General features: G+C 38.1%; 1 protein-coding gene across 1 annotated transcript in view; it reads left to right on the top strand.

Annotated features, from left to right (window-relative positions):
* Positions 1–15,777, top strand: part of LOC122557352 (transmembrane channel-like protein 1) — a 66,441-nt gene that overhangs the window by 42,741 nt on the left and 7,923 nt on the right. The window contains exons 11-17 of the mRNA XM_087993974.1: positions 368–562; positions 6,144–6,323; positions 6,431–6,586; positions 12,416–12,544; positions 12,677–12,744; positions 14,277–14,516; positions 15,024–15,149. Coding sequence (XP_087850100.1) covers positions 368–562; positions 6,144–6,323; positions 6,431–6,586; positions 12,416–12,544; positions 12,677–12,744; positions 14,277–14,516; positions 15,024–15,149 — 1,094 coding nt within the window. The remainder of the gene's footprint in view (positions 1–367; positions 563–6,143; positions 6,324–6,430; positions 6,587–12,415; positions 12,545–12,676; positions 12,745–14,276; positions 14,517–15,023; positions 15,150–15,777) is intronic.

The raw sequence follows: 15,777 nt of genomic DNA, 5'->3' as shown, positions 1-15,777 counted from the left end.
ACCTCCTTTCACAACTAATGAACAAAGTTATTTCGTAAATGTTTCATCCATTGTTATTACTAATACAAAATAATGAAAAATCACTGAATAACCATGATCTAAGTGCTGCTAAGTAATTTTTTGTGTTATATATGATGTTTGGGGACACCGTGCTGATCCATATGCTGAGTAATATTTTAATAAAGCACAGACCCTAAAAATAGCATGCCTAGATTATTAACATTGTATCACTCTGATGGATCATTGAGCTTATGTGTAACTAAAGTAACACATTCATTTAAGATTCACATGCCATAAGTTGTTTGTCCTGCAGATGAATTCTTCATTAAACATTTACAAGTTGCTTTGAAAATTAATTTGCATACAGGAATCTATACTTGAAGAACAAGAGAACCGGAAGGAAGGAAATATCCATTTAACCAGATTCTTACGTGTTCTTGCCAACTTCTTGGTACTCCTCACTCTTGCTGGAAGTGGCTATCTTATTTTCTTCGTTGTCAGAAGATCTCAAAAATTTGCACAGGAGGGACTGGATGACTATGGATGGTGGGAAAGAAATGAAGTTAGTGCACAAAGTATTTTTCACAACTCTGGGAGCAGGTTGACACGTGGAATAGTTGTATAATTCTACTGTACTTTGAAGCATGGAGTTTAATTATTTGACATTCTGATCTAAATTGAGCCATATGATTTATAGAAACCTAAATTCTGCCCAATTCTATTTTAAATGCCTCTCTCTACATTGCAAGTCAGCAGTCCAGTCAGGGATCAATTTCCATACTGGCTTAGGTCACTCTTAATCTTACCTGAAGTGTATTAAGTGTGTTAATCTTACCCCCAGTTTAAACTCACCATCAGTTGTCTCTCTGTCTGGGACTATGGAGATTTACATTTCACTTTAGATGCTTTACTCCTATTTATCTGTAATGCGTCACTGGCTTAAATTCATTAATAACTAAAACAATAAATACTATTCTGCTAACCTATATAAAACAAAATCAGAGGATTTCCTTCTTATTTAGATGACAAATTCAAATGCTAATATTCATTAGCATATTTTCTGAAGTACTTGATCAAACGATCATCAAAGAAAACATGGAATGAGTCTGGAGGCACATTGTTAAGCTAATTGCTGACCTAATGTTGTAGATATACAGAGAAATGACAATATAGTACAAGAACAGATCAGATAGTTATCAGTAAAACCATATTTAGCAGCATATTTTTCTTTAAAAATGTAGATTATTTGAACCTTGAGACAAGGGCTAACAGTTTATTTGGAGGGAGGAGACAGGGAAAAAAAACATTCAATCATCCATGTGCTGAAAAGAAATTTGGAGCCGCTGCAATAACTACACATAGCCTTGAACTACAAAATGCATGCAAAAGTGTATGTTGCCACAGCAACTTGCACTCCCTGAGTGGTCTGTAACACAGCACCACCAGGCAACCCAGAATAGGGTTGAAATCTTTCTTCTCTGTGGGGTATGATAAGTAATGTATTACATGAATGCATCCAGAGCCTCAGCTTTTACCATAACTAATGAACACATGGATAAAGCATAGATAGATATAACTACAAACAGAGTTTAAACTAAATTGAAGATATAATAGATTGTGTAGATTTGAGCAAGGAGTTAGAAAAAAACATAGACTAACTGAGTATTGAAAATTATGGCAGACTATGTTGCATTGAGAAATATGGCATTTTTCATTCTCGATCCATGATCTAAACAATTTCTTAATAGTGAAATACTAAGAACAGTGTTGAAGAAAGGGATTCAGAGTCTATGTTCACAAATTGCTAAAACCTAGTGCACAGCTGCAAAACGTAATGAGAAGTATCATGAAAAGACAAATAAATGCAGCTTATGCAGACCACAATTCTTCATAAGATCTTTCTGTCCAAGATGACTTCTAGATCAACTGACTGCTCTAAAAATTTCTGTTCATATCACATTATATATAGAAACCTCCTGAAATGCAGCTGCATGGATCTATAAATCAATAATCTTCTGGGATGATACACTCTGTTTATTGAGTTCTCTTGCAATGGGGATCTCTTACAACGATGTTGGGTGAGCCTAGCTTTCGAGATTGACTGCTACTTGTAATTCTGTTAATTCTCTGCCAGAAGGGAACACACTAGTATGAGGAGTGAAATATTAATAGAATGAAATATTAATATTAATTGAAACTACATTAGAAGAGCTGTTAATAGATATCAAAAAGTCAGAAACACATTGAAGAACAGAGCATCTTAGCCTTTGAAGGCATAGGCCAATATATATATTGTGGACCAGATTAAGGAGCAGAACACAACTACAAAACCGTCCATGAAGGAACTTTACTACCATCATTGATGCTTCTTTGGGCCAACAGTCACATCCTTTATGATGGCCCTGGAAAGCAATAGTAAATGGGTCGACAGAACTGAAATTTTGTTGCATTAGGACAATACTCTTTAAACTCTCACCCACATCTTCAAACACGGAGCATCCACCACTGCTGCCATAAGAGGCATCGCGTAAGAAATATAAGTTGAATTACAGTGAGCAGTAAGTTTCAGTATTTGCATTCTATTATCGGCCAACTCCCACTCTTCTTCAGAACAGGATTACTTATGGGTATCACACCCATGATATTGTCCTAACATAAACATAAAATTTGCATTGCTGCACCTTAACTAGTGTAGCAGCATTATCTGCCTTCCAAATTTTCTCAAGGAATATAGGGTAAAGCTATATGTTGGTTAGCTTGGATGGCTGGTTTGCAATACAGAGTGATTTCAACAGCATGAGTTCAATTCCTGTACCGGCTGAGGTTGATATGAAGGGCTCTCCTTCTCAACATCTCCCCGTGCCCTAGACTTGGTGACCCTCAGGTTAAACCACCGCTGATGCTCTCTCTTTAAGGAGAGGACTATGGTGACTTTACCTGTATTAGGGTAAAACTGATAGTTGCAAACTAAGTCCAAAATTCTAGTCTTAAAATCATAGTCATAGAGATGTACAGCATGGAAACAGACTCTTTGGTTCAACGTGTCCATGTCGACCAGATATCCTAACCTAATCTAGTCCCATCTGCCAGCACTTGGCCCATATCCCTCTTCACCCTTCCTATTCATATACACATCCAGATGCCTTTTAAATGCTCTGGCAGCTCATTCCATACATGCACCATCCTCTGTGTGAAAATGTTGCCACTTATGTCCTTTTTGTATCTTTCCCCGCTCACCCTTTAGTTCTGGACTCCCCCGCCCCAGGGAAAAATCCTTGTCTTTTTATCCTATCCATGCCCCTCATGATTTTGTAAATCTCGATAAGGTAACCTCTCAGCCTCCAATGCTCCAGGGAAAACAGCCCCAGCCTATTCAGCCTCTCCCTATAGCTCAAATCCTCCAACCTTGGCAACATCCTTGTAAACATTTTATGAATCCTTTCATGTTTCACAACATCTTTCTGACAGAAAGAAGACTAGAATTGCATGCAATATTCTAAACGTGGTCTAACCGATGTCCTGCAGCAGATATATCTCCCATTTTCTTTTGACCAAAGCTTTGATCTTTCACCTGGATCTTTTATGAGATGGAAGATTATACAGATCTATAACAGATGGAGAAAGTAAAAAACAGAAATAAATGGGTCAGAGTTTGGAAAGATACTTGCAAAGGGAAATGAATAAAATGCAGAATTATAATTTATGACATTGATTGAACTGGGAGCTGCTGGATTGTTGCACAGGTCACAAGAACATAAGTAACAATATGAAAAAAGTTTAAACTTGTATTTTAGGGAACCTGAAACAAGTTGTGGAGGCACATTGCTAAGCCAATTGCTGATCTAATGCTGTGGATATACAGAGGAATAACAATATAGTACAAGAACAGATCAGATAATTATCAGTAAACCATATTTCACAGCATATTTTTCTTTAAAAATGCAGATTATTTGAACCTGAATAATCTGAACTGGGTAAGATCTTAAGTATTTCCTTTTTTAAATATATTTGACTGAACCAGTTTCAGATTGATTCCTTTCATATGAGTTGGTGAAGAGCTCACTAATAATTGACAAGTACATGGAATAGTTGCTGGAATTGTTTGGCACTAGAGTTTGGAATCTCTAATTGTGTATCCTTGAATTTTGATGTATACTAGTCAAACTGTCTTAATACAAGTAAAATTTGGATTGTATTGACAGATCATGAAGGTTCAATCAAACACAACTGTTAGCTATAGAATTGATAATGTGCATCTTTATGCCAGGCTAATACTGAATAATTTCAACAGGATAACTACTTTTAAGAACATTTATTTTTAATTACATACTACAAAACTGATGTTTATTCTTTAAATCTGTTGTTATTGAGATTATCAATATTCAAACTTATTGGACAAAGTTAAAAATCACACGACACCAGGTTGTGGTCCAATGGATTTATGTGGAAGTACAAGCTTTTGGAGCGCTGCTCCTTTGTCAGGTAGCTGATAGCGCAGGATCCCCATTAGGTGCCCCACTAGCTACCTGATGAAGGACCAGTGCTCCGAAAGCTTGTACTTCAAAATAAACGTGTTGGACCACAACCTGGTGTTGTGTGATTTTTAACTTTGTCCACACCTGTCCACACCAGCACCTCCACGTCATACTTATTGGGTTCAGTTTGACCTTGTGTGACTGTATGAAATGTGAGGTATCAGACCTGTTATACACCTCTTATTTCATCTCCACTGAAGTATAATGTATGATCAGAAGTTGATCTGTGATTGAACTGTTTGCCCTGTCACACAAAGTCAAAATTGTTCTCTCCTATTTGCAGATATTGTCTTCAGATTTAATTTTCCCTTTGTTGATGTAGACAGATACATCCAAGGAATCCATGAATGATCCGCTACTGCAGTTCAAGCATGTCACTTCTTATCATCAGGAAAAGTTAGGGAAGGCTTTACTCTAGGCTGATCTGTGATAGGTGAGAAAGAAACTCAGGCAAGACATGCTCCATTGTTATCTACTACTCTGAGGAATTCCCACAACTCACAAATCAGTGTATAATATTTCTGCTCATAAAGTCATAGAGTCATAGAGATGTACAGCATGGAAACAGACCCTTCGGTCCAACCTGTCCATGCTGACCAGATATCCCAACCCAATCTAGTCCCACCTGCCAGCACCCGGCCCATATCCCTCCAAACCCTTCCTATTCATATACCCATCCAAATGCCTCCTAAATGTTGTAATTATGCCAGCCTTCACCACATCCTCTGGCAGCTCATTCCATACACGTACCACCCTCTGTGTGAAAAAGTTGCCCCTTAGGTCTCTTTTATATCTTTCCCTTCTCACCCTTTGAGTTTCAACTGATGTCATATAATACATTTCCTTTCATGTGTACGACATGAACTCAGAGTGTTAATAATGAAATATCTTTCTCCAATCTATGGTTGTTATGGGACTGTAGGGGAATTTATATTTTAAATTTTAAATTGGCGATAAGTAAGACAAAGTGATTCCAACTTAATTTCATCTCCTAGTTCAAGCATTTAGCCTATCTACTAGATCTTGTAGCCAGGCTACATTATAGTTCCCTCTTCCCATCTGAAGTGGCTAACCCTGTTGTAACACAAGTACCTCAATGTGCCAGTGAAAGTTGTAACTGGGATTTACAATAAATTGACCAGGATCAATAGTGCACTTATCTGATGGGTGGCCATACAGTTCCAGCAGAGTTTTCCAACATTGTGTACAACAGAAAATTTACACTCTCATATCCTTATCATTAATGGAGGACCTGTATACCTTTTGGGAATTTTCACACTCCGTCACCCTGGGGGAAGCATTGTTCTGGTTATTATATTTACTGAATTTATAGATGCAATAAAAATAAGGTATTAAGATTTATGTGCACGTAATAGAAGTTTTCAAATGAGAAAACAACTGGCAAATACTTGTACATTGATATGGTGGCTCAGTAAAGTTAGTTGCACTTAAAAATTACTTTGAACAAGATTTATTTTGTGTTTCTTGATGTTTGTGCCTGACATGTGCCTTCACAAAGATTGAAATGTCATGCTGCTTATTTTATATATTTTTCATGTTGTTAAGATTTGTGTGATGAGATTAATCGTATCTGCTTTCTTAATTTAGGTAAATATGGTCATGTCATTGCTGGGCATGTTTTGTCCGATGTTATTCGACATCATTAGTCCTTTAGAGAACTACCATCCACGAATTGCACTCCAGTGGCAATTGGGCCGCATTTTTGCTTTGTTTCTTGGTAACCTTTACACATTTATTATCGCATTATTGGATGAAATTAACCTTAAGGCAAGAGTAATGCAATAGTTTATCATTATATGACTTTACATACCAATTAACGTTTTAGGCTGAAAAAAATTGTATCTCTTTACATTATTTATTTTATTTTATTTCAGCTTGAAGAGGAAAAGATTGTTAAATACAATATTACTATCTGGGAGAAGAATCTTTATAATGGAACTTGGTTGGAGAACTCAACTTCGCGTCCTCCATTAGATGTTGATCCTGCAATTGTACCCAGAGGGCCTTGCTGGGAGACCATGGTGGGGCAGGTATCTTTTTGTCAAAAAAGTTATTACATAAGTCATTCCAATGCTAAAGTCTGTTTAATTTGAACCTAGGTTCCCAAGATTTTCACAAGTCAGTTAATTGAAATAGGTTTTAATTTTCATGAGATTGACAAATCAGTGTGCCAACTTCTGATTAGTATTTGAGAAGTCCTGGGCATATATTTATGGGATTGGTAATCATAGTGTAATGTCCAGACCCTAGGTAAGATTCACCAGGCTGACACAGTTCCAGATGGAATCCTCAAACCTTTAAGCTCTTTGGTTAGTAGAGATGAACTCCATCCCCTTTTTTTATCATCTACCCCATTAGTTGGTTGCAATAGGTTTAATTTAGAAAGGGTGCTTTTCTTGTGGTTACCCGTCTTCCAGATGAAATGAACATGTGCATTAAAAAGGAGTCAATTTAACAAGCCTTTCTTGAATAAACAAAAAGAGCTTATTAATTACAGGTTGTTCTGCTATAATGTGTGTATTGTGAATGCAATTGACAAATTGGGGATGTTGTTTCTAAAGCATGAACTTTTAAAACATGAGTTGGCTATAACGCAATTACCAATGCCAGCACTTTAAGCCATGTTTCTAAAGCATGATTTTTCTATAATGCGGGGTTGCACAAGAATGCAACCATCGCATTACAGAAGAACTGACTGTACTAGACTTTAGAAGCAATATTAACACAGTGCACATACAGGGAGATTAGAAATAAGAGGTCAGTCCAACAAAATAAAAGTTTAAAAAAACAGGTATTCTGACCAGTTTATGAATAGTTCATGATGAGCATATAGTTGAACATTGCAAACACTGCAGTAAGTGATAAATTTAGTGCTGAGAATGGTAATTGAACAGTTAGTTTCACAATCATGATTTGTAGATTGTTTGAGTATCTGTGGTCCAGATTCCTTTCGGCCGTGATTGAGGTTCACTGTTCAGGATGAGAGAGAGTTCCTTCATTGTCCTATTTCTCTTTTGTTTGGCTGCCAACGAACTGACCTCAACTATTTACAATCTACTTAAATGATCTGCAAACAGGAACAGAGTGTAATTTAGTAAACTTCATGGATGATACTGATATAGTTGGGGAAACAGGCTGTGAAAAAGAGGTAAAGAATTAACAGAAAGATATTGATAGACTAGCAGAATAGGCCAGAACCTGATAGATGGAGTTTAATGTGGATAAATGCAAGGTTATCCATTTTTGGTCAAATTAAAAGGCAAATTATTATTTAAATGGAAAGCAGATTCAACAATGCAGAGAGATCTGAGTATCCTTGTGCTTGAATTGCAAAAAGTGCGGATATAGGTGCAGCAGATACAGAACAACTCGATTATCTGAACGAGATGGGCGGGGAGTATTCTGTTCAGATAACTGATTGTTCGGATAACTGATTGTTCGCATAATGTTTATGGATTTTTATGGGACCTTGAGATCTTGTTCAGATAATTGATGTTTGGATAACTGAGGTTGTTCTATAATAAGAAAGGCAAATGGAATCTTGGTATTTATTGCAAAATAACTGGATTATAAGAGTAAAGAAGTGTTATTACAGTTACATAAGGTGTCGGTGAGACCACCCCTGGAGTATCGTGTCTAGATTTGACCTCTTTGCAAAATGGTGGGATGGCATTGGAGGCAGTTCAGAGGGGGTTCCCCAAGTTGTTTCCAGGGATGAAAAGACTGTTGTATGAGGAGTGGTTGAATAGCTTGGGCTTGTACTCACTGGAGTTCAGGAGAATGAGGAGAATCTGATTGAGGTGTACAAATTCAAAAGGGGATTGATAATGTGGATACTGAACAGATGAATCCCCTTTGGGATAGTCTAGATCAAGAGGTCATAGATATAGAATGAGAAGAGGTAGGTTTAAAACTGACATGAGGAGAAACCACTTCTCCCAGACAATTATGAATCTGTGGAACTCATTGTCCCAGAGTGCAGTGGAGGCAAAATCGATCAACGGGTTCAAGATTGAAATAGATGTGTTTCTGATGAAAAGCAGGATAAAGCGTTATTGGAGAGCAGGCAGGAAAGTGGAGTTGAGACCAGGATAAGACCAGCCATGATCATGTTAAATGGCAAAATGGGCACAAATGGGTGAATTACCTATTCCTCATAAATCCCATGTTCCTTTGATTTCTAGCGCTCAGTATGAGAGATAATCTTTACCTGAAACACTGGGGTGACGGGGGATAATTCTTCAACTGTGACCTTCACAGCAGGCTAACATCTGAACCTGTGCTGATACACATGAGAATGTTCAGGTTCACTAACACACTCCAAAAGAGTTGAAAATGGCTTCTTAATTCCTGTCCTTATGTATTTTTAACAGGGAAACCACTACATGCATCAGCAGATTAGGACATAATCCTTAGAGGGTACCTTGTTGTTGTGATGGTAATTGTTAGCATCTTATTATCTTGCAGCTGCAAGAGGTCACAGTTTAGTCCAATTGAAGTTTCTTTGACATTGTTAGATGTTACAACCTATTGGTCCACATAGATGTTACATCAGCCAGCTATTGAATGTACACATGGTTATTTTGGCTCTATAACAGTCCTCTTTTAAAAACATGTTTATAATTTAGGGCTAAATTCACGAGTAGTATTTCAAACTTCCCACCCATCAGAGGAATTGAGAAAAGATAGGGTGGCACGGTGGCTCAGTGGTTAGCACTGCTGCCTCACAGCACCAGGGTCCCAGGTTCAATTCCAGCCTCGGGCGACTGTCTGTGCGGAGTTTGCACATTCTCCCCGTGTCTGCGTGGGTTTCCTCTGGGTGCTCTGGTTTCCTCCCACAGTCCAAAAATGTGCAGGTTACGTGAATTGGCCATGCTAAATTGCCCATAGCGCTAGATGCGTGAGGGAGATGGGTTTGGGTGGGTTACTGTTCGGAAGGTTGGTGTGGGCTGGTTGGGCCGAAGGGCCTGTTTCCACACTGTAGGGAATCTAATCTAATCATAAACAGCAGTCACACTAGCAACATGTTCATTCTCATCATCTTGATCAGTATTATATATTCAATTCCAACCTGGTCACTTTAGATTCTGTACAGATTGTCTGCAGTTTCCTGGATGATTTTTTAAGTAGTACAGTTGAAGAACAAGCTCCAACAGAATAACCTGAAATTCTGCAACTTAAGATTTCCCACAAAAGTTAATGAGTTGTTGTCATGTACTCTACACTCATTTCAAGAAAAAAAACTTTAAAGTGTTTGAGAGCCAGTAATGAACTACGAGTACAACTAGGGAGCTCCCACGGCTGCTGCTAATCTACCTGACTTCAACTGATGAAGCAACAGTGCTTCAAAGGCTTGTGAATTCAAATAAACCTGTTGGACTATAATGTGTGTCATGTGACTTCTAACTCTGTCCACCCGAGTCCTACACCAGCACTTCTGCATCATTTTAAAGGTTTTAACAAAGATCTCTAGTTTGGTTTGTGGATGAGGTAGTTGGTTAGCTTGCTGAGCTGCTGGGTTATTGTGTAAGACATTTTGTTGCAATGCTGGGTAACATCATCAGTGTGATCTCCATGTGGCTCTGTTGTTCTGTCCCATTTGGTTTTCATGTGGTCCACTCTGTTGAGGTGAATGTCACTGTTGGGTCTTCTCTGCAGCTTTTACACTGGGTCTGTCTCTGTATTTGTTGGTGGCCTTTTTTGTGAAGAACATATTAGAATTAACAACCAGGCTGTTATGACCACCAGGTATTATGATAGCACACCAACCAACAGCCACATTGCACCAACCACTTACCAGAAGAAAGGACCCCATAAACGCAACATGTAGGACCAACGTGGTCTACAAAATCCTTTGCAACAACTGCAACAAACTCTACATCAGACAAATGGTAAGAAAAGTAGCCATTGACTTTACGAACATTAACTGGCAACTAAACGACAGGATCCACTCTTGTTCATCTCCACACATAAAGATTGAGAGAGCCATCAGGTCAACTATTACAACGTAACCATTCTAGGACAAGCTCACCAGAGACACGCCAGAGAGTTGTTGGAAGTCTGGTTTGCAACCAATAAGGCCATCAATAAACAAACAGAGATAGACCCAGTGTAAAACCGCTGCAGAGGAGACACTCACCCCAGCAGACCTGACCACATGAACCCCAAGCAGGGCAGAACAATAGAGCTACACGGAAGTTGCACTGACGATGTTCCCAGCATGGTAACAAAACATCTGCATGGTAACCCAACAGCTTGGCGAACTAGCCAACTACCTCATGGCTAATTTATCAATTGGTGCTCTATAATGAAATTAATCACTTCCTAAACTTCGAACATCTTTGCTGGGCCTTGTCAATATGGATGTTACTTTATGACATCATTGAAATCATGTCGAGGAAAGTGGTGCTGCCTGGATTGCCCGTACACAGACCCTTGGATGTAGCCTTGTTAGCTCTGCTCACTGTTCTGCACTTGGTGTGTCAATGAGAGTCTAAGTTTGCTATAGCTTCTGAGTTAGTTAGGTAGTAGAAGGTTCAATGTGGACCTCACCGTCATCTCCCTCCAATTCATTCCCATTGCTACCCTTTCCATTAGGTTGGTAACGATAAAGACAGACCATTACCTGCTTGCCCCTTTCTAACCAGTGGCATTGCTATATTATATTGTCATGGAACAGCCTTTGCTTTTTTTCCTTCTGATCTGGAGTCCTAGTCAGATGATTCACTTCACTGAGCTTCATAGTTCCAATGTAAGGGTTTGCATGTAGATAGGAGACTAAATGGTAGTGTCCTGGCTGAATTGTTTGAGTTCTGACATGTTTGTCAGTTTATCACTGCTTTGTAGATTTACAAATGTTCCTATGCCATTTCGCAGGCTCACAAGAGCCTCTTGGAACTCTGCTACATAATCTAACATGGAGACATTCTCCTTCTGTTCTCTAAACACCTCTCTTTGAGTAGAGTTACAGGCCATTGTACTTAATGCATGTAAAATAATTTAAATGGTGTAAAACTGATGGAGTGACAGGAATTGACATCACCAACCCAAAAAAACCCAAACATATAAATAGAAAGAAGGAATTCTCAGCAGTGCTTCGCCTGAGGACCACTGAAGACATTATCTAGTAGGGTGATGAAACATCTGGAAATGAACCTTTCAGCGAGCAAACCTATTTCTAGAACCTCAACCTGAGCTACAAATCTTCTCAAAACTCGCTATGATAGAATCATTGGGTGAATCCCTAGTGGTGAAGAGAAGATCTGGCCCTTTATCCCAAACTTGTAAGTACTCAGAGCAGTACGCCTTGATTGTTGTTTTTAGGATCTGGTGGTGCTGCTCTAGTGCCCCCACAACAGAGGGAGATATGCTGAAGACTTCCACTGGATCACACTCAGTTTACCCATAACTTCCTGGAATACTTTGGGCAGGGAATTTGAGCACTGATCTGACTGGATTTTAGTCGACAAGGTATACATAGAAATGAGATAGTCAGTACTCCTTAGCAAGGTTCTGAACTTGCTGCTTAACCCTGAAGGGGAAGATCTGGAATTTGTTTCTTGACTTAAAGATTTTGATTTTTTTTCCCCATTTTTGCCATTTTTCTCATCATTGCCCATGTCACTCAATGGAGCATAAAATTCTGGTCACAATTTCTGTTTAAGTCTTGAAGAAATTCTTATAATTAGTGCAAATAGAACATTTGATCTCCAGTTTGCTCAAAATATAAGCTTTGTCTTAACTTATGCAAGGGAAGATGTGTCCAAACTTATGGAGTAAACAATTGTTATTGATAGCTGAGAGGTTTACTGGAGTCTGAGAAATGTAACCGCATTAGATTCATTTTCACTTTCTCATAGGAGTTTGTACGGCTCACTGTTTCTGATACATTGACTACAGTCATAACTATACTGATTGGAGATTTCCTTCGTGCTGTTTTTGTCAGATTTGTTAATTACTGCTGGTGTTGGGACCTTGAATATGGATTTGTGAGTACTAACTAATTATGGGCATTATATTCAAATACACATATAATTACTGTTTATGATGAATATAAACAGCTGTAATTTGTAATAACTGCTTGGAATAAATCATTGAACAAAAACTATTATTTTGTCTAGCCATCCTATGCAGAATTTGATATCAGTGGGAATGTTCTGGGTCTGATCTTCAATCAAGGAATGATATGGTAGGTGAAGCATAAAGGTAACACTCACATTGTTTTCAGAGACATTAATATGATTGTTATCGGCATGCTTCATATGCCCTCCCCCATGAGGATGCTGGAAACCAAATCCTGTGTACAACAGCTTTAATTTTTATGTATGAAGAGGGATGAGAGATTCAGTGATATCTACCTTTCTTAAAAGAGAATACATGAAGACAAATATCTGTCATTCTTCCAATTCAATATCTTCATCATTAATGTAGTGAATGATGTTAGAAAGAAGTCCCTCAGAACGTTTATTCTGGGATTTTCTGAAAGAAATGTGATGCTCTTTTTTGTAGATAATGCCCTGCTGTTGGCAGAATCACTTGGGACTTAATAGGTAGCTTTCCAACTTGGAGTTGTGAGCAAGGAGCCTGATCAGTTAGAATATCATGATGGATCTACAGTGAGTCATAGAGGTTTTTCAGGTTGGAAAGCGACCCTTCAGGCCATCATGTATGCACTGGCTACCAAACATCCATCTACTTTAATCCAACTTGCAAGCACTTTATCTGTAGCCTTGTAATATTTATCTTTTCAAATGTTCATCTAAATAATTCTGAAATATCTTAAAGGTCTAGGTAGTAAGTTCCAGATACCCACAACACTCTGGGTAATTTTTTTCCCTCAAATCCCCATCAAACCTTTTGCTCCTTATCTTAAAATTGCTGTTGACCTTTCTAATAAGGGGAAACGTTTATCCCTACTCAACCTGTCTGGACTGCCAATCAATAGAAATATCTTTCCTGTGTTTACCCTGTCTGGTTCTGTTGCAATTTTATAGGTTTCTATGAGATCGCACCTCATTCTTCTAAACCCAAGTTAATATAGCCCTTACCACTGTAATCTCTCCTCCTACGTCAGTCCTTCTATCACAGGAAACGGTCTGGTAAATTTTCTTTGCATCTTCTTCCATAGCCAGAACATCTTTCCTCAGATAAGGAGACCAAAACTGCACACAGCACTTCAGGCGAGGTCTCACCAAGGCCCTGTACAATTGCGGCAAGATATCCCTGCTGTTGTGCTCAAATGTTTTCACCATGAAATCCAACATATCATTTGCTTTTTTCAAGCCTGATGCACCTATGCAATTACTTTCAGCGATTGGTGTACAAGGACACCGAAGTTTCCACTGCACCGCCCTCTTTCCTTTTCTATTGTCATTCAGTCTTCCTGTTCTTGCTACCAAAGTATAGAAAGTACTGAAGTTAGAAGCTTCCTCACAGTACTGCCAGGGAAATAATGAAAACGTATCTCAGAGTTATTTTAGACGGCAGAAAAACTTTGAAATACATTTTTAAAAAAACAGATAATCATATTTCATTAGAACTTTTGTTTGTAGTATTTCTTGATTTGACCAAATAAATCCATCCCTAAAAAACATTAATGTAACAGTATTTGCATAGTAGAAATTTCCTACTGAGTTTAGAATTATAAGATCATGACTAAAAAATTTTATGATATCTGTGATATAGGAAGTTAAGCAATAATTTATTTTATTGTTCCCTTAGGATGGGTGCCTTTTACGCTCCATGCCTTCCAGCTATCAATGTCCTACGTCTCCTGGCTTCCATGTATCTACAGTGCTGGGCCGTCATGTGCACCAATGTTCCACATGAACGTGTGTTCAAGGCTTCAAGATCAAATAACTTCTACATGGCCATGCTGCTGATCATCTTGTTCCTGTCAACATTGCCTGCAGTTTATACCATTGTTTCAATACCACCATCCTTTGATTGTGGGCCATTTAGGTGAATAACATTGCTTAGAAATTGACCAATAATTTACCTAACCATATTTTCACTTGTCATCCACACACGTGCATTTTCCAGCCATTGGATAACAATCAGGTGAAGAACTTTTGACAAAGTTTTCAGTCAGTATTCCTCCCAATCTGAAGGGACCCCTATTGTTCTCTGGCAGAGATTGATGCACTCAGAATAAGGCCTAGGACCTTTTGGTCTAAGTTACACACTTGAAAAATATTCTTGGAATTATTATGGAGAGATCAGCAGAATTCCCAGAAGAACTGGGCAAATGGTTAAAAAGTGCATTTTACACACCGTTTGCTTAAAAGCTTTGTGAGACATGGCAGGAGATCGGAAGAATGCATTGCAAATTCAGGCTAATTTTTATTACAAAATGGACCATCAAATGATTTTTAAATTATATCAATTTATACCATTGAGGCAAAGCAAACATCAAGGCAAGTATAAACCAAATATAATTCCTAAATGATATTAATTCCTATTTTACAGTGGGAAAGATAGAATGTTTGATGTTATTCAAGAAACACTGGACAATGACTTTCCAGCATGGTTTGGGAAAGTTTTCACTGCTGCAACAAATCCTGGTTTGATTCTGTCTTTCATTTTACTTATGGGGTAAGTATTTGGGTTTAAACTTTATTTACAATTTCTGTGTTTTTAAAGCATTGGTACCTGTTGTCATTTGGATTTTATTATCTTTCGTTATTAGTAAATCTCTTAAAATATTTCTAAAATTTTATATTTGCAACTTCTAAAACCTGTTTCAATAAAAATAATGTTGTAGAACTCTTAAAGGAGGGTTCCGAATTAGCTTTGCTGCTAAGAGAGCAATTCATGAGTGAAAGAGACCTCAGGCTCCAGATTTTAGCTCTTGTTTGTGGTGAATTAGATGACCCTGAGTGGCTGGCAGTAGGGAAGCTAATTTTGACCTCAATGTCCTTGGTTATGGAAGTAAATATGTATTCAATCATTAGTCCTATGTCCCTGCTGAAGGTTCACATAGAATGTGGATAGTATAGGTTTCATCTGTGTGGTCAACTATTAATGAATAATTTGCTGACATTGCTGAAGCTCCTAGATAACTTATTGACTCAGCCAAGATATCACAGACAATGAATAGCCAAAGTCAGGTAGATCTTCAACAGATCAGGAGGTGAAAGAAATAAGCAGAAACAATGAAATTCAAAAGGACGCCATTCAAATAAAATCATTGATATGACTGTCTCATTTAATTCCATGCATG

This window comes from Chiloscyllium plagiosum, unplaced genomic scaffold (genome assembly GCF_037043375.1).
Source record: "Chiloscyllium plagiosum isolate Xiang-an unplaced genomic scaffold, Cpla_swu_hap1 HiC_scaffold_2, whole genome shotgun sequence".
Taxonomy (NCBI): domain Eukaryota; kingdom Metazoa; phylum Chordata; class Chondrichthyes; order Orectolobiformes; family Hemiscylliidae; genus Chiloscyllium; species Chiloscyllium plagiosum.
This window is presented reverse-complemented; position numbering and strand designations above follow the sequence as displayed.